Consider the following 18,611-nt stretch of genomic DNA (forward strand, 5'->3'; position numbering starts at 1 on the left):
GAGGGGGGCAGGGGCTGAGGGTGCTGCCCAGCCAGAGCAGTGAACAGGACCTGGGGCTGGGGCAGGGAGCAGGATGGAGCTGTGGGCAGCTTGTCCAGGGGGTTGGGGTCAGGGCTGGGGATGGGGAGGCAACTCCCCACTGCTGCACGCAGCCCCTGGGCGAAGGCATGGAGGGGGCATGTGACCTCCCTCAGATTTGTGTGCGGGGTCGATGAGGGCTGGCTGCTCGCTGTGGGCTCGGGGATTTCTGCTCTGCTGCCTTTGCCCCAGCGACTCTGCATCAGCCTCATGTCCCCTGGCTGCCTGGCAGCAGTGGGGGCAGCAAGTTTTGCTCCCAGGGCAAAGGCAGCAGAGTGAAGAGCCCCGAGCCCACAGCAGGCAGCTCACATCTGCCCTTGCCCTGCTCAGCTCTGCTCTGCTCCAGTTAAAAGCTTCCCTATACCACTTTTAAGCCCCAGGACACTGATCCCTGGGACAAGCTGCCCATGGCTCTGTCCTGATCCCCAGTCCCTGCCCCACTCCCTCCCCACCATGGGAGCCTTGATCTGTTCCTTCCCCTCCACAGACTTACCTGCAGGGCGCTGCTCTCTATACTGCCCAGCTGCATTCCTGTATATCGATTATCAAATCGGTATTGGCCAATATGGCTGGTTAATAATCGGCTATTGGTATCAGCCAAAAAAATCTTTATCAGTACACCCCTACTTGTCATCCACAACTTATTCCTTCTACTCTAGTTTCCTTTTTGCTATTGTTTTTGTGGAGTGATTAGTTGGTACATACCTGTGTGTTTGCTTCTTGATTGGATGGCTGAAACTCTAATAAAGAGAGAGGGAAATGAGGAATTGCAAGGTATGTGTGTGTTTGCATGATTGTTTTTGAAGCTTTTCTTTTTTGAACAAGAATTGTGTGGATTTTTTTTCTAAAAGAAAAAAGTGTTAATATTTGTAAAGTGCTGCAGCTCAGGCCTGGACAGACGACTCCAATTAGTCGGCACAGGGGAGCTGAAAAAAAGTTGAATACTGTTGACTATGATCATGCCTCAGTACTAAGTACTCATATGTTCTGGGGGATTTTGTACAGATCGAGCACCATGAATGAGACTCCCATTGCAGTGGTGACTTCGCGCACTAGTGAGGTGTATGTGTGGGGGGGCGGGAAGTCAACCCCCCAGAAGCTGGATGCCATCAAAAGTGGCTGCAGTGCACGCCAGGTGTGTGCGGGCAACACTCACTTTGCCGTGGTGACAGTGGAAAAGGAGCTCTACACTTGGGTGGTAAGTGAGACAAAGAGAAGGAACCCGAGAAGGAACCCGGGAGGCTAGGGGCAGAACAACCAGTATGGTGTCAGCATCACCATCTGTGGATCATTCATTAGTCTGTTTGAAACATGAGGATGAGCTCAAGAGGAGGGGAGAGAGTGGAAGTGAATTCAAGAAATGAATGAAGTGGGGAAATTTGTGGGCTGAGGCAGCACCGTTGGGTATAACCTCTCAACAGGAATCTGTTTACAGGGTGGGGGAGGCTTCTGTTGTGGTATTAGCTGTTGAAGTACTGCTGATGTTACCCAGAATTGCAGCAGACCTTTGGGTGGTGAGGGGGTGGAGGTAAGATACTACTGTGAATTACTGTCCCAAGCTCAGGGCCCTTTTCCCTGCCCTTGATCCATCAAAGGGTGGTGGAGGCCTTCTTTCATTAGTCCAGTGTCTATTCTGGGAGAGGATGAGTGGATGAGCATACCAGGGTGTAGGAGACATAGGATTCTGAGTAGTCTGCAGCGAAGGCTCCTGCCTTCACTGATGAGCTGGAATTTTGGTGAATCAGGACCTGGGGATTTTCAGCAAATTCCGTTCCATGTTCTTTTTGCTTTGATATTCAACTAAATATATTTATCCTGCACCTAAACTATCAGTGTTCATAGATTTCTGTATCAACCATGCATAACTAAATCACAGAAGTAGCCAGCAGGAAATGTTACTGTCTGGGTAGGAGAGGGTCTCTGGGGAGAGAGGCAGTTTAAGATTGTCAGACAAACGCATTCATTGAACAAATGTGAAAAAATGATAAGGGAAATAGTTTGTGGTATTGACATTTAAAATGTCATGTTTAGGTTTCAAAGTCAGCACCTTATCCAGATAAATGGGGTTATTCACTACTTGGAGCTATTATTATTTTGTCTTTAGACCCTGGCAGACGTGTCACTGATGAGCAATGTGCCTAATATGCTTAAGGGTTAGAAATGTACGTAATCATCAAGAAAACTGAGATTCCGTACCACAGGTCTGCTGCAAGGACTGGATTCTGTGGTATGACAGATTACTCAGGAGCTTAGCCATACATTTGGGTAGGAATAGGGAAGGAGATTTTCTTTCTGATCCTTTAGGGTTATCAGCTGCTGGCTCAAAACCTGATTACTCCTCCTCGGTGCATGACTGTAAAGCTACCTGAGGGCTCATGTTAGCTTTCCAAGGGTGCTTGCTGTCTACAACACTGAGAGCAGCCCTTTTACTAGGGTGGGTAAAGAACTTCCTTTTGCTCTTCTCTTTTCTTTCCCACCTTGTCCTTGGTTACTCCACCCTTCTCAGTTATTGATTATAACCCTTGAACTGTGGGCATATATCCTCACCAGGTTTCCCTGTCTTACAGAACATGCAGGGAGGCACCAAGCTGCATGGCCAGCTGGGGCATGGAGACAAAGCCTCCTATCGGCAGCCAAAGCATGTGGAGAAGCTGCAGGGGAAGGCCATTCGTCAGGTGTCCTGTGGGGCTGATTTTACAGTCTGCATCACAGGTAAGTGATGGATGATAGGCTCTGTGGTAGAAGCAAGTCTCTACAGATGGACACAGCCCATCAGTAATAAAACTGGACACGGGGCACATACCACCCACCTCTTGTCCCTTGCTCTGATCACTAGGTATGAGGCACATGTGTACTGATAAGTAATAGATGGGTGGGAAAGTGAAGCAGTTTGAGACTTGTCTTGGACTATGGAGTCCAGGACAAAGTAGGATAGGGCAGGCAAAATACAGCCCACGGGCTGGATCTGGTCTGCCAGGCCATTCTATTTGGCCCATGGGGCCCCTGAAAAATTTAGAAACTTAATATGTATCTACTCCCGGCTGCCTGTCAAAGATGACAGGAGCCTGGGGCAGTAGGGCCTAGGGGGAACTGGCAGGACCCAGCAGCCAGGCTTGCCTGGCCCAGCCCCCTCCCCCAACCCCTGGAAGCCTCTGCCTAGCAGAGTCTTCTGGCCTGGGATCCTGGGGCTGTTCTCACCTCCCTGTGCCAGAGAGAAGTTCAAGTAGGAGTGGTGGGGAAGGCAGGGGATGGCTGTGGGGATCACCTCAGTGCTTGGGGCCAGGCCTCCTGGCTCCTGCTGAGTCCCATGGTCTGGCTCATAGACCCTGACAGCCCAGGCCCCGCATTCCTGACGCCCCGCTCTGGGCCCTGCTGGCACTGGCCCTGGGATACTGGTGTGGGCCTCCTGCCCAGCTGTCACTGTGCTCCATGCACCCTCGCTGCCGCTGCTTTCAGTGTTTCCCTGCCCACCTGCTGGCCGCTCCTGCACCATGTGGCACCCAGCTGCAGGAGCACAGGGCAAGGAGTGGGAGGAGTGGTGTGTGTTTGTGTCCGTGTGTGTGTTTGTGTCTGTGCAATGAGGGAGGGAGGGACAGAGTATGCGTGCACGTGTGCAATGAGGGAGGAACACAGTGTGTGTGTGTGTGTGTGTGTGCGCGCGCGCGCGCCCACACACACACACTGTGTTCCTCCCTCATTGCACACGTGCACGCATACTCTGTCCTTCCCTCCCTCATTGCACACGTGCACGCATACTCTGTCCCTCCCTCACCGCGTGCGCGCGCGCGCGCACGCGGTGAGGGAGGGACAGAGTATGTGTGTGTATGTAGTGAGGGAGAGAGAGACTGTGTGTGTGTGTGTGCGTGTGTGTGTGTGTGTGTGTGTGTAGAAGGGACAGAGTGTGCATGTGTTCGTAAGGTGAGTCCCACATGCATATCCCACCATATACATGCCCCCACACCCCCCCCTTGCACAGCCATACACACAGATCCCCGCACCCCATATCCACACACATCCACATGCTCTCGCTTCCCCCACACCTATCCACCCCCAACCTCTCCACACATACCTACACTCCCCCACATACCCACAGGCCCCCACAAACCTATACCCACCCCCATAAAATACACAAGAGTATGACTTCATTTTAAGCTATTGTGTAATCATCTCTATATACACTACACAAACGCTTGTAAATCAGGACAAAAATATTTTTTGAAATCAAATTAATGAATGCTGTAGATGTTCAATTTTTAGAATATAATTTGGTATTTTTCTGGTTCCAAGACCTCAAAACCCCTTGCTGAAAGGAGTACTTTCTGGGGCAAGAGGAGGGAGTTCTGATGGCAAAGGGCAGGGATTAGAGGGCAGGACTTCTGGTCACAAGAGAGCAACTAGGAGGTGGGGCACCTGTTAAGGGGCAGAGCTACCAATGCGGCCTTCGAGAGCTTGCCAAAACTTGGTAAGCAGCCCTCAACCCGAAATAATAGCCTGCCCCTGAAGTAGGAGCTAGGGTTGAGGTTAGCCAGCAAATTCCTGACATGTTGAATATGATGGTATTCTTGTCCTGATATGGTTGATTCCATCACCACACTGGACTGAGAGGATGTGTGGATCATGGCATGTTTGGTGTGAGGGAGTTTGAACCTTTTGTTGCCCAGAGAAAATAACCTTGTTGACAAGAGATTCTGGAGCTGTGAGCCAGCAAGTGTCCCACAGAAGTGGTACTGATTATCCAATGTGCTGGTACGGAATGGTGACTTGAACCCAAGCTGTCAGCTTGCCAGGAGTCTGAGGGCTACATCTTACTATTATAAAGACTGCAGCTCCCCCTGCCCCCTGTTTGTAATACAGAGGAGGGAGAGAATTGCAGGGATTGCAGGTCCTAGCAATGCAATGGTTCTTCTTAATATGAGCAGCCAAGGTATATTTAGGCAAAGACTGTAGTCTCCAGGGACCACTGCCTTGCGTTAAAGAAGAGGCTGCAGAGAGCGGGCTTCTTTAGGCACCCATGACAGGTTAACAGGAAATCTAATACAAGCCTCTGTCTGACTTTCCCTGTTGTTTTCCCCTACAGATGAGGGCCAGGTGTATGCTTTTGGCTCAGACTATTATGGCTGCATAGGCATTGACAAGGCTTATGGCTCTGAAGTGCTGGAACCTCTGCAGCTGGACTTCTTTCTCACCAACCCTGTGGAGCAAGTGTCTTGTGGTGATAATCATGTGGCAGTCCTAACCAGAAACCGAGAAGTGTACACGTGGGGCTGCGGGGAGTATGGTATGTGCAGCTACGCTACTTCCTCGGAGCTTCAAACAAATCCCAGAGAGAGGGCCTGGGTGTGTGTACACAGCCTAACCTTTCCAGGCGGTGGCTCTGCTGCAGATACTTGCAGCCGGAAACAGGTGTAGAGTGCCTGGGGTACCCTTGGAGCCCATAAAGACCAAATGTCTCATGAGACTTTTTTCCCCCCAAGTTATAGACTGAGAGCTGGGGACTGAGCCCTTGAGGTTTGTTCTGGGAAATTACTGGGTATGAGGCAGTTTCCCCAGGATTAGGGCAGTTGTCATTTGGGGTGGTTGGTTCCTTGGGAGAACTGGAGCAATGCCATTTGCTTGGAGGAGGTACTCTGAGGAAGGCAGCCCCGTATCCCCAGAAGTAGGGCTCCTTACCTGTAGGGGATTCTCCTGGAAGCAGGGATTCCCCTCAGTCCTGGGAACACCTTGTTTGACTGTTTCTCACTACAGTCTCTGTTGATATAGGGCGCTTGGGTTTGGATTCAGAAGAGGATCACTACACTCCTCAGAAGGTAAAACTTCAGTGCCTTCTTCCTGGAAAACCTTTTGGGCACTGACCCAGGTCGACATGAGTCAATTTCTGAACATCTGCTGCCAAAGGCTCTCGTTCCCTTGAGGCATCCCAGAATTAGGAGAATTCCCTATTCCCTTATTTGCTTCACTAGTCTTTGATCCCAGGAATCATGGCACCTCTCATTTTTCCTGAGAGAGGATGTATTATTCCCACAAAGTCTAGAAAGGGGTGCTTCTTCGCATCACAACTTCTAGCTCCATTGCTCTAAACTTGTTACAGAGATGGTAAGCACTGATTCTGAAGAATGTTCCGTAAGACAGCAACTGCAGGAACTATTGATCATTGGTAAACTCCATGCCCCAGATCTGTAGAGGAAAACTGCACCTCTCTAATCTAGAATTCTCTGGTTAATTCAGTAAAAATAATGGGGGAAAAAAGATCAGATTGATATAATTTGTCAAAGGTTAACTAAAATTAAGCCCTTCTGAGACAAGGTGAAGTTTTGTCATGGATTAGAAACCTGATGAGAGACGGAAACCAAGGAAAGGACAAACTTATTAATTTTCCTTTTAGACAACATATTAATAAGTAAAACTATTAATAAGTAGTGCTATTTTTCTGTGCTGTGACTGATGTTGCTTGATATGTTTAATGATCATGACTATAGGGATGGAGAGACATGACAATTGTTAGATGACACAAAGTGATGTAGTGTAGTGAATACTACAGAAGTCTGAGGACTTTCTGGTGGTTCTAACAAGGAACCAGCATATGGTCTGAGAGTGGCTCAAGTGTTCTGTGATTATTTCCTCACTTAGAAAAAGGTCTTGGGCCTTATTTTTACCAAAAAGATGCTACATAAAATCAGAATCTTGTTCTCCCCTCTTCCATGTGGCTTCCACCAGCCCAAATTCAATAAAGTATCAAAGAATTACATTAAATAGAAAAGAAGATACCAAAAGAATTAGAACTGTGCGTGCTTTGGGAGTTGGTCTTAAACTTTGAGGGTATCTAAACCACTTCCTTATAAAATAACCATGATTTCTGTTAGAAGGTTTTAGGAAGGCTGGATAGGATTCAGTGTAGATCTGATGTTTGGAAGCATGGGCTTCAGGTCATAAGCCAGACTTTGACAGGAGGAGGCAACTTCCCTTGTGTGCAGTTCCTTCTATGGTGAAGTTACTTGTACCTTTATCCAAAGCATCTGTAGTGGCTGTCAAGGGCATCACCTAGACTAAACTGATGGATGCTGTAATACAGTTTGTATTTCCTGTGGTTTAGGTGTGGGGTTTAGTCACTGGCTTTGGCTCTACAAGTATCAGGATTTGATTCCTCTGGGGTCTGCTTTCATTTAGGTGGATGTTCCAAAGACATTGAACATTGTTTCAGTCCACTGTGGCTGTGATGGGACCTTCCTGCTCACTCAGACAGGCAAAGTCTTGGCATGTGGACTCAATGAGTTCAACAAGCTTGGCCTGAATCAGTGCACATCAGGGATCATCAACCATGATGTAAGTGCCTCTGATACCAATGTACCTTTTCCTGGGTTGTTCTGTAGATGAGGTAGCATAGATTCCCCAATTATAGCAAGCAATTCATTGCCATGAATGTACCCATCCATAAGGTTCCAATTCACAACTCCGGGTATCAGGTATTATGGTAAGAGGAAATCATTTTGCATCCTCATTGCTGCTAATGGCTTTTGTCTCAATACGGTGGTGGTAAAGCAGTGTGTTACCTACACTTAGGCAGTTCGTATGATAAAAAGGAAATTCCTGCCTGGTTGTTTTCCAGTATTTTGTAGGGGGTGGCGGGGAGAATGGAGAATGTTGTGGTCTACCTTCACCTTTGTGGACAGACCTTGTCTTGTGAGTGTGTACCTGGTGCTTGGCTCTGGGCCTAACTGATTGTCTGCTCTCTTTCTTCAGACTTACCATGAAGTGCCCTACACCACTTCCCTTACCTTGGCCAAGCAGCTCTCCTTCTACAAGATCCGCACCATTGCCCCAGGAAAGACTCATACAGCCTCCATAGATGGTGAGCCCTACTCGCAGTGCATGGGCTGCTGAAGAAGAGATCCACTTCCCCACACTCAGAGGACCCCATTGGAGTTGTGTTTATATGCACAGACTGGGCTGTCTGTGCACATAACACTAGTCTATATTCTGTGATCAAGATTAGTGAGATGGCAATTGAACTAGCCCTGTAAATTGGCTCTGTACCTTTCTAATTCAGCTACACTGAATTCACTAGTGATACCTGAAGCTCAGGTAGTGACTGAAATGAGTACTGACCCCTCAGTACTGAGGGTCCTAGGTTGGGTCTGTCCCCTTTACCACTGGTAGAAGAAGTTAATGCTGGAACAGGTATGTATTTCCTGGAGCAGTGATATCAGAGGTTAGTTCAGTCATCCTAAATGGAAGAGAGCTTGGTTGTGTATGGGGTAGGATAATACCTTGGCAAGCCAAGGTTCAGCTTTATAACATGATCAGGCACCTTGGTTTTGTCCTGCTCAAGTATGTTAGCCAAAGGACAGGGAGGAACCACAGCCCCTGGTCAAAAGTAGGGAGCAAAGGGAACGAATTGGGCAGGGGGAGTTTCCAGGATTGAAGCAATCCACATTGGCTAATGGCACCCTCTATCATATGTTGGCTATAGGTGGATGTTGCCAGTTCTGTGCATACGTGGCTGCTTTCTTGTCTTGGGTTCTCACTGTCAGTATGTCTTTGTTCCTTCTCTCAGAGCGGGGCCGTCTTTTGACCTTTGGCTCCAACAAGTGTGGGCAGCTTGGTGTCGGTGACTACAAAAAGCATCTGGGAATTAACTTGCTGGGAGGCCCCCTTGGGGGTAAGCAGGTGATCCGAGTTTCCTGTGGAGACGAGTTCACCATAGCTGCTACTGATGGTGAGTGAGCATTTCTGAGGGTCCAGTAGGAGGGTCTGCTGGTTAGTCAAGAGACTTGCAGCATATTTAGTGTTGAGAGTGGTTGGTTTATCACTTGCCACTTGAAACAGCACTGAAGACAGGAAAGGGCAATCCTCCAGATTTAGTATCACTGGAGCAGAGTAGTACAAAGTTTTCACTGCTGCTATCTTTAGAGCCACCAAGTACCACTGGAGATTCACCTGGTGGACTTGACTACACACATTTAGCTTTCCATTGGCAAGCTTAGGCAGGTAAGCTATTTGCTATGCCTGCTTTGAGACAGTAATTATGGGAGAAGAGGGGGGAGTCTCTGTAATGAGCCTGGTATATCAGGGCCCCCTGGGGGGAGATAAGGTGTCTGAGGTCAGGCTGATTATTGCATCCCTTTTTCTACAGATAACCATATCTTTGCCTGGGGTAACGGTGGAAATGGGCGTCTGGCAATGACACCAGCGGAGAGACCTCACGGCTTAGATATTTGTACCTCATGGCCTCGACCCATCTTTGGATCCCTGCATCATGTCCCAGACCTGTCTTGCCGGGGCTGGCACACCATCATCATAGTTGGTGAGTGTGATTCATAGGATATTTCCTAACACGGTGGGCAGTATTCTGAGGTGGTGGCTCAGTAGAGTTTCCCTAACATGGGCTACAATGGAGATGTCAGGACTGTTCTTGAGGAACTTTTCAGTGAGCCCATGTCAGCCCTGGTGCTGGAACCCTATTTTGGTTTGTACCAACTTCTACAATTTCTCTAGACCCCTAAACTAAGGGGCTGTTCTTTTTCTCCGCAGAAAAGGTGCTGAATTCTAAAACCATCCGATCCAACAGCAGTGGCTTGTCCATCGGTACTGGTGAGTAGCCAGCCCTGAAGGGTGCGTAGGTTGTTTGAACACTGGAGTTGCTGGGTAGCAGCAACCTCAGACCATTTTGGAAAGTTGCAGGCTTGTGCAGTGGCCCTGTCAAAGGGATTTCACTATGCAGTCATTTCCCATCCCACCCTCACTGCTTTCTGTCTGCATGGGGAGGGAGCTGGTTTGTCTGTTTTAGTGTGAGGAATCAGCTGATAGTTAGGGACCTACTTAATTCATGGATTTCTTGATTTCTGCAAGATCCAGGCTTGTCCATGAAATCAACAAAAGAACCCCAACAGCTTAATAAAGGTAAAACGCTGGCTCCCCAGTGGAAGCCTAGCTAGCAGTCCTCGCTGATGGGAGGGGAAGGTACCAGCTGCCGGGGTGGCACAAAAGGCACCAGAAAAGATGGTTACTACCCCCTGTCCCTTCTCCACTGGGGCCTCTCTACTAATTAATACTAGAGCTGTAGGAAGGGCAGCAATCAATCAAGGTAGGAGCCCACCCCCCAGGCCTCTGCCAGTCAGCATCAAGGGATGGGGCCACTGTGAAATGAGAACTTTATGCCGTTAAGTCCCTGACCCACCCCCTGTGATTTAGGTAGACCCTACTGATGGTTCTCTCCACAGCATGGAAGCACCTGTTAGAAACACTATGATGTGTTTAATGATGTACTCCAGTGTGATATATGCTGCTTATGTAGCTACCAGCAAAACTATTCTTGCAAGCCAGAGCAGGTTCTAGCCTGGATAAACCTTGTGGAACGATGAGGGCTGAAACTCTTGAGGAACAGGAGTCTGGCAGCAGCTATGCTCCCTGATTGGGAAGGTAAAGTGAATTGTGTGCAGTGGTTGCTTTTTTCTTGTCTGCTAGTGGCTCAGAGCTGCACAACAGGTGGAGGAGAGGAGGAGGAGAATGAACGGGAATCTGAGACACCTGATCCAAGCAGAGGCTTCCGAGGAACCATGGAAGCAGATCATGGAATGGGAGGCTGGATCAGTGCCACCGAGGCTATGGGAGGCAGCAGTGCTGGCAGCAGCTCTTGCCCTGGCTGGCTACGCAAGGTAAAACTGCCTCACAGAGTTCTTTAAAAACCCAGGATTTGAGGTCAAAATTTGAAAGAAGAACAAGCTGCTGCTCCTTCCCCAAAGGGTCCAGGTCAGAGAGGCTAGCCTCAGAAGTCTCCACAGCCTCTGTTCTGTCACACCGTATAGCACAGGAAACACCGTCATCACCATACTGACTTTCTTTGCCCTCTGTGTTCTGAGGTGGTGGCTGAAACGCTCTTGCAGATGGGATCTGCCAGCCAGCTACCCCACGCAACACGCTGAGGGATTCACCCCAAAGGATGACGTGTCTGGGAGCCTACCATAGTTCCAAGCTTCTGTCCAGTTCAGAGGGCCTTCCCATAGGTTCACTTTAAACAATAGGGTGTGCTGTGTGAGGAACCCTTAAGTCAGTTGTTTTCAACCTTTTTAGACTCAAGGCATGCCTCAGAAAATGCTGGGTTACTCAGCTTTCACTCACTTTTTGACCATGGAAAAATAATAGAGCCAGTCTTCTGTTGCAAAGAATTCAGACACAGCAAGTCAGAATGATTTTGACACTATGGGTTCCTATCTGAAATATGTGGATTTATCTTGTGAATCATATGTAGATGTTTGCATACCTACCAGTGCTAATGTTGCATGGTGGTCATACAGGGCACCCTGGTTGAGAACTTAAGCCATAGTGTTTTTCCACCACAAGAGGGTGCCAGTGTGCTAGCTGAAAGGTACAGGTTGCTGTGGGAAGTGAGACAGACCTGACACTGCCCTGTTTTTTCCTCTGCGTCCAGGAGCTGGAAAATGCTGAGTTCATCCCTATGCCCGACAGCCCCTTTCCTCTGAGCACAGCTTCTTCAGAGCCAGAAAAGGAGACGTTCCCCTACCAAGAACTGCAGGGACTCAAAGTGGCCTCTGATGTGTCTACCGAACTCAGCAAGCCCAAGACAGAGGCCTGGGTAAACAACCACCTCTAGACCATGCCTCCCTTGATGAGTGACAGTGAACCAAGGGGCCATCAGTGGCAACCTTAGAGTTTAGAGGGAAGGTGAAGAAGGAGCTGTGGTCAGGCTAAGTAATGATTGGCTAAGAGGTACCAGTCAGGTGGTTGAAATTCAGATGGTGCTAAGTTTGGAGGGAACTGCAAACACTAGTGAAGAAGAGAAACACACAGACTCTAGGGAATGTAGGCACTTGGGCTGGAAATGAAATCCATTGTGGGGGCATAATAGACAGTCCAGACATCCATGGAGGAGAGACCAGGTAAGCAGGAACATGTGAGGGGGAGAGGGAAGAGTGAGGAGGGTTGTGAGTTGCTCAATGCCTACCTGGCTGGGGTCACTTGAGCCCAGTTTTCCTCCTGCCCAGGCAGGGGGTCGGACTTGAAGATCTACAAGGTCCCTTCTGACCCTACTTCTATGATTCTATGATTCTACAGGAGTTCCTGCAGGAGAACCTGTCCCTAACAAGCTGCTAATGACAGTTTCTGCTTCTGGGAAATTGGGTTGGGCAAACATGGACTTCAGATGGTTGGGAGGTGAGGCCAGCAGCTGAGAAGAGGGAAAGTAAAGAAGGTCATGTTCCAGGCTGAGATTGGGGGTTGGCAATGAGTAGGGTAAGTCTGCTGGCTTGTTGCCTGAGGCTTTAGGATCCTGGCTTGAGCTGTGGTGCCATCTTCAGTCCCTCATTGTGGCACAGGCAGGCATTGGACTAAAGTTTCGTACACTTCAGGCAGATGCAGGTTCATCTCCTTTCTCTGTTTCTGTAGCCCACCCATGCCGAACCAGCCCTGCCCTGTGACAGAGTGAAGGCAGCATCTCCGGTTGCAGGTTGCATGTGCAGCACTCTGCAGGCTGAGGTGAAGCGGCTGCAGGGCTTGGTGTTGCAGTGTCTGACAGAGCAGCAGAAGCTGCAGCAGGAAACTGTTCGTCTTAGTGCCCAGCTCCAGATGTTCTGCAAGGGGACAGAGGGAATGCAGCAGGTGAGAAGACTCCTTAGGCTCAGGCAGTCAGACTGTTGCTTCAGGCTGAGGGCCCTTGTGGTTCTTGGTAGGTAGGAGGGGACAGAGCTCTGATCCATGTTCTATTTAGGCTCTGGAGGTGGGGAAGGAGCTCTGAAATGAGTCTGAAGTCATCAGGATGTGGGACAGAGCCAAAGGCTGTGGGGTTAAGATATCTTGTACCTGTCAGTCTCAGCTGACATGCAGCTACTCTGCCAGTAATCTAGCTGTAATAAAGCCAGGCTGTTGAGTCTCTGAGGCACCTGATTTCTGTGGGTGAGGAGGAGTGGGTAGTTCCTGGCAGCATGCCCAGCTTGGGACTGTTATAGTCGGAGTATTTGTGTCTTGTGTGGCCAGTAGCTGAACTGTGGTGGGGGTTACTGACTGAGTTATATCTGGACATCAGGAGGCTCATTCCAAAGGAACACAGACGGCCAAGGAAGAGATGGAAGTGGATCCGAAACCCGACTTAGATTCAGATTCCTGGTGTCTTCTGGGAACGGACTCATGCCGCTCCAGCCTCTAGTCTCCCGAGCCCACTGGGTCCATCCAACTTCACAGCACACTAACTGAATGCAGAGAGCGGCTTTCCTGGCTTCAGATCACTCGCAGATAAGGAGTGAAGCCAGAGGCTCCAGAGCAGCACCCATGTATGTTTGGAGGGGAGGCACCTCCTTTAGATATGAACTAGGAGTGAGTTTTCAGAGGGGCAGGGCCCTGAGCTCCAGGCCACAGCCAGCTCAGTGATCAAGGCAGTGGCAGCAGCAGCTCCTTTCTGTACCTCATCTGTCAGTCCTACCCTTGAGGCAAGACTGACAGCAATGGCTCCAATAGCAGCTTGTTGCCCTTTCATTGTTTCACTGCTTCCTGGGAGCTGCCTTTGGGACCCCAGCATTTATCACTGTACCTCTAGATGAGAGAAGGAGAGCCACTGTGTACTGAATGCTAATGCTTATCTCCGTGGCTTTAGAGGAGTGAGGAACTCCCAGCCACTTTGGCATGGGGCAGATCCCCAGCCTGTGGGGCAGCTCATCTCCGCTGAGGGGCAGAGGGAGCACTGGATGCATCTCACTCTGGATCCAGTGGAGATCTCAGCGGGAGATGGTGGCAGATAGCATGTCCCCAGCTTGAGGTGAAGCTTCTGGCCATGAAGCTGTGCCCTGACCTATACAGATGGGGTCAGAGGCTTTGTGCTAAGAGCATAGCACTCACCAGTGCTTCCCCCTCCAGGCAGAGAATTGAAGCAGGTGGTGTTTCCAGCTGTAGCAGAGGGCACAGTCTGAGATGGGGTTTCTGGTTCTCCATTTTTTACTAGCTGCTTCCTAACCACATACAGAGTTATCTATATCTCAGACTGAGGAACATATTCATTGCTTCATCTGTTGAGCTTGTTAGGGGTGCCGGAGCTCCTTTTACTAGCAAATTTCTCAGAACAAGCCTGTAGCTGCCCCTGCTTAGTCTCTGCTCTGCTCTGCTCAGCCACCACCATAGCCAGTCTCTGTGCTGGGGTGGGAATAGCCAGTATTTCTTTTTCTTCCAGTGTTTCAGTGAAGCTGGGCACAGGTTCCCCCTCAGAATGGGTCTTGAATGCTGTTTACACAGAAAAGAGCATTCCCTGTGGTCTTGGTTCTGAGTATGCCCCTTCTCTAGCAGCCCTGGCTTTGCTCTCCATGGGGACGTGGAGATAAGAGGCAGTGGTCTGCCACTCTGGGGTTTCACTTTCCCAGATTGTTTAGCAAATTGCTTTGGAGTGAGCCTTTGTGGTGAGAGGGGCCTCGATGGGGTACCTACTCCTTTCCCCTGCCTTAGGATAGGGAATCCAGGGAGCACAGGGTCTCTCCCCTCATTGGTGGGGGAAGGCTGTGCTTCCATTATCTCCCAAACCATCCTGGTCACTGGGGTGGCTAGTATTGCCTTGAATCTTTTAGCAAGGGCTATTCTACCACCTCCCTTAGCTTCTTCCTTTTCTGTAGGCTTGTTCTTGGGTGCTAAAGTTTTCCTGATGGCTACTCTCTATCCAGGGATGGATGCCAAAGCATTCTGCTTCTTTGGGCCTTCTCTGGGGCCTAACCCATCTCAAAGCTGAATCGGCCTTTACCATGCAGTATCCTGGGAAGCTATGTACCAACTTGTCAATCCTGATCGCTGGAGGGAGGGTAGGAGAGAGGTGGCCTGAGGAAGTCCCACATGCCAGGACTTCTGGGGTCACTGTGTTGCTCAGTTGCTCATGTGACTGCCCTTCCTTCTCCCTGTGCATTGGAGCCAGGATTCTGTTGCTGATTTTGGGAGATGAAGGAACATATTATGTTGCAGCAGTGGCTTTGGGAAGGAGTGAAGACCTGAGGCTGAGCCATGACTGATTAGCAAGCACCGAGCTGATGGGAATTGCTGCCCTGCAGCGCACTGCTATCCTCATTTCTCAGTGCTCTGCAGCTGGGAAACTAGGAGCACAGACTGGATTTCCCTTGGATCTAATGGAGGGTTTGGTCCCCAGCAGGGGGTGGCCTGTGCTCCATGATGTCACGTGTGCCTTAGAGGATTCATGCTAGCCAAGCTGTGCCTGTTACAGACCACAGATTTCACCAGCCAGCTATGCAACCAAAACAAGTTTTAACCCAGCACCACATCTGGGGCAGGGAAGTGAAGGGCAAGTGGGTAGAAGTGCCTTTGAACAGTTTCAAACCTGTTTTCCTCCCCTTCTTGCAGTGCTAGCTCTATTTGTGTCAGTCTCCTGCTAGTATTGCTATTGAGTTCTTGTAGTGGAATACAATACACCTGCTCTGACACTCTGGCTGAAGAACTAGGTTGTCATTGTCTTTCTTTGAAAGGTTAAAGGGTGGAGTGGTTTGGAGTTTCTGTTTAAATAAATGTTTAAACTCATTTTTCTGTGTCCTGACTCTTCCAGGAAGTTGGAGGGGAGGGGACAGGGGTGGAGGGAAAGGAAGGGAAATGTATTAAAGCATCAGTTAGATGCAGGTTCCTCTCCAGGTGGTCTTTAAAACTGCCCCTGTTGAGAAGAGGAAGAAGACAAGATGGCAGATACTCATGTTTGGGGTGGGTTTGCAGAACTGCATTAAAAGAGGCTCTGTTCACTGGAGTTGTTTCTTGATTCTCATTTCCTGATGAAAATGTTTGTACAATATGGGGAATACATAGTAGGAAGCACTGGGCTCAAAAAGGACAAGAACAGTTCCTTAGAAGAGCCTGCAGTAGTGTTCAAGCCTGTGGAGACAGCCTGGTCTCATGGGCATCTGCTCAACAGCTCTGACACAGTTACCAGTTGATTCCCTTTCTAGGTTTAATCAGATGGCTGTGGAATCCCCTAGGCTGCAGGACAGCATGTGTTTGGGTTTTTTTGTTTTTCTCTTTTAGTTTGTTGCTTACGAGAGTGACAAACCCAACAATGTCTGCCTGAGAGGTGTCTGCACTGACCTTCCTAGTGATTCCAGAGTTGGCTTCAGACTAGGTGACTGGGGAATATGTATACTGCGGTCACTTGCGTAACTAATGTAGTCCTGAACTAGTGTTTCCAAACAACCTGAACCAAGAACTCATCAATAGGATAAAGGTGACAAGCCAATTACTGCTGCTGTAATTCCATCAACTCCATTGGGGTTCCCCCAGCAGACCAACAGCCTGCAATTTAAATGTCCCTTTTGACTTTTTGGCCTGATCATTATGTGAGCAGAAGCTTTTATTAGATATTTATCCTGTGATCCCAGCATGGAAGCCCCGTTGTCCCTACACTCTTGCCATAGCCACCGGTTTCCTCCCTCTGACTTGGTTGCAATTAGGGCTCATCAGTAAAAACACCTTTGGTACATTGAAAGAGAACAGGGTACAAGGTAAATTAACTTAATTAAAAAATTCACAGGGGCCTTGGGCTGCTCCTGTGATGGCCCAAGGGTGTGGGGCTTTGCCTACTTTCATTCAGGGCATATTTTCTGCTTCTCTTGGGAGACTCTTCTACTTCTCAGAGGCGAGAGTGATTTCTTTTATCCAGCTCTTGATTAATCCAATTTAATCTGGCCCATATTTACCTTCTCCAAGCTGTACGGAGCTGGAAAATTTGCTGGGGTTTAATTTTCCTACCATGTCTTCCTTGTTCTGGTCTGTGTTCAGCTTGTGCGCCCTCCGTTAGCACTGAATCTGGTTCTTGCACAAGAATGCTGGGTGGGATGCGGATATTGCCTTGCCTGGCTGCTCTCCAGGCATATATGGAGATGGGGAAGAACCTTGAAAGCGAGTGAGTTTTAGCTTATCTCAGGCCTAACTTCATAGATTTCATAGACATTAGGGCTGGAAGGGACCCTACGAAATCATTGGGCTCAGCCCTTTGCCCAAGGGGCAGGAAGTCAGCTGGGGTCAGATCACCCCAGCTAGATAAGCATCCAAGTGTTTCTTAAAGGTGTCCAGAGTAGGTGCTTGCACCACTTCTGGGGGGAGTCTATTCCAGTCTGGAGACTCGGACAGTAAAGAAGTTTTCCCTTATGTCCAGTCTAAAACGGTCTTCCAGCAGTTTGTGACAGTTGGACCTTGTCTTCCCTTGGGATACCCTGGTGAACAGACGTTCTTCCAGTTCCTGATGCACACCCCTTATATACTTATAGGCTGCCACTAAGTCACCCCTGAGCCTTTGCTTCTCCAGGCTGAAGAGTCCCATGCCTCTCAGGCTCTCCTCATAGGACCTGTGCTCTCCTCATAAGGCCTCAACTTCTGAGCAGCTGGAAGCCAACCACCACATGGGCTGCAGACCCAGGAGTCGCTCCTTGCCACATGGGCAGCTTATCCCAAGGAGTGGAGGCAGGAAGTGGAAACCAGAGGAAGGAGGGGGAGCCCAGAGATTCCTGGTGGCTGCAGCAACATAAACCATGGGGGAATGGGAGCCAGGCAGGAACTTGTGGATGACATGTTAACCCTTGCAGGTTAGATAAAGTTCATGGGGCACAGGTTGGACAGCGCTGGACTATGTGATAAATCATCGTTTAATGTTGGTCCTCGGTCACCTGAAGGCTCTGGCCCAGCTCTGGGAGTCTTATCAGTCCCAGGGAAAGCTCAACCATATGCATGTTGGCTGAAAAACTCTCCTCCAAACATCAGTATGTGTCTACTGGTGCTTGGCTCCCCTGCCTCCTTTCTGCTCTAAGCAACTGTTGCCAGAGCAGCAGTGAAGGGGTTTCCCCTCCCACCCTGCTCTGGTAGGGATGCAGTCAGGTCAACCATGCCAAGGTGAGGTCTGGTTTTTAAAAACAACATTACCGATCCTTAGCCCAAGAGAAAAAGGCCCAGGATTTTCTAGAATTCCAGCACAAATGATCTGAAACCTTCGTTTGGCATAAGGCAGGAGCATAAGATGAGTCTGCCTGCTCTGCTTTTGGTCCTGAAAGTGAATGGGACTAGGTAGCTGAGGGAGAGAGAGAGATCTGTATGAGCTGGCAGGGAATTTATTTACATTATTTGCTAAACCAACAGTGTAAACTTGGCTGCTGATTGCCCTCTGAGAGGAAACTACCTTCCCTAGCTTTGCCAAGCAACTGTATTACCCCACCCAAGGCAGAAATGGGGACCTGCGCCCACCCCCAGTCCTTCCCCATAGCCAGGTGCCAGTGTCTACAGGTGAATAGGGCAGTAGGTACCTTCAAGAGAACTGCTGGCAGTTACTTTCCTCAGCACAAGTATGATGCTAACATTTCAACTGGCCCTCCTCAGACCTGGGACATCCTCTGTGGCAGGCCTGAGGTGGATCATGAGGGAACTTAGTAGCTTCTGTGTCTGACTGCTATTTTCCAACAGAAAGATCGAGCCTGCAGGTGGGTGCTAAACAGAATGCTGAGGACCAGTTTGCTGCTCATAGTTGGTTTTCCCTTCTGCTGCCAGCCTATGGCAGCATGTGCTTTTCCCTA

At 49.3% G+C, this 18,611-nt stretch overlaps 1 protein-coding gene across 1 annotated transcript in view; it reads left to right on the plus strand.

Annotated features, from left to right (window-relative positions):
- Nucleotides 1-15,588, plus strand: part of NEK9 (NIMA related kinase 9) — a 33,087-nt gene extending 17,499 nt beyond the window's left edge. Inside the window, exons 9-21 of the mRNA XM_025200776.1 lie at nucleotides 1,084-1,276; nucleotides 2,646-2,790; nucleotides 5,156-5,356; nucleotides 5,839-5,885; nucleotides 7,243-7,398; nucleotides 7,816-7,924; nucleotides 8,630-8,791; nucleotides 9,209-9,379; nucleotides 9,607-9,666; nucleotides 10,540-10,730; nucleotides 11,504-11,668; nucleotides 12,478-12,690; nucleotides 13,115-15,588. Of these exons, the coding sequence (XP_025056561.1) occupies nucleotides 1,084-1,276; nucleotides 2,646-2,790; nucleotides 5,156-5,356; nucleotides 5,839-5,885; nucleotides 7,243-7,398; nucleotides 7,816-7,924; nucleotides 8,630-8,791; nucleotides 9,209-9,379; nucleotides 9,607-9,666; nucleotides 10,540-10,730; nucleotides 11,504-11,668; nucleotides 12,478-12,690; nucleotides 13,115-13,234 (1,933 nt within the window). The 3' untranslated portion in view covers nucleotides 13,235-15,588. The remainder of the gene's footprint in view (nucleotides 1-1,083; nucleotides 1,277-2,645; nucleotides 2,791-5,155; nucleotides 5,357-5,838; nucleotides 5,886-7,242; nucleotides 7,399-7,815; nucleotides 7,925-8,629; nucleotides 8,792-9,208; nucleotides 9,380-9,606; nucleotides 9,667-10,539; nucleotides 10,731-11,503; nucleotides 11,669-12,477; nucleotides 12,691-13,114) is intronic.
- The last annotated feature ends 3,023 nt before the right edge of the window (nucleotides 15,589-18,611 follow it).

Source organism: Alligator sinensis, unplaced genomic scaffold (assembly GCF_000455745.1).
Source record: "Alligator sinensis unplaced genomic scaffold, ASM45574v1 scaffold280_1, whole genome shotgun sequence".
NCBI classification, from domain to species: Eukaryota; Metazoa; Chordata; order Crocodylia; family Alligatoridae; genus Alligator; species Alligator sinensis.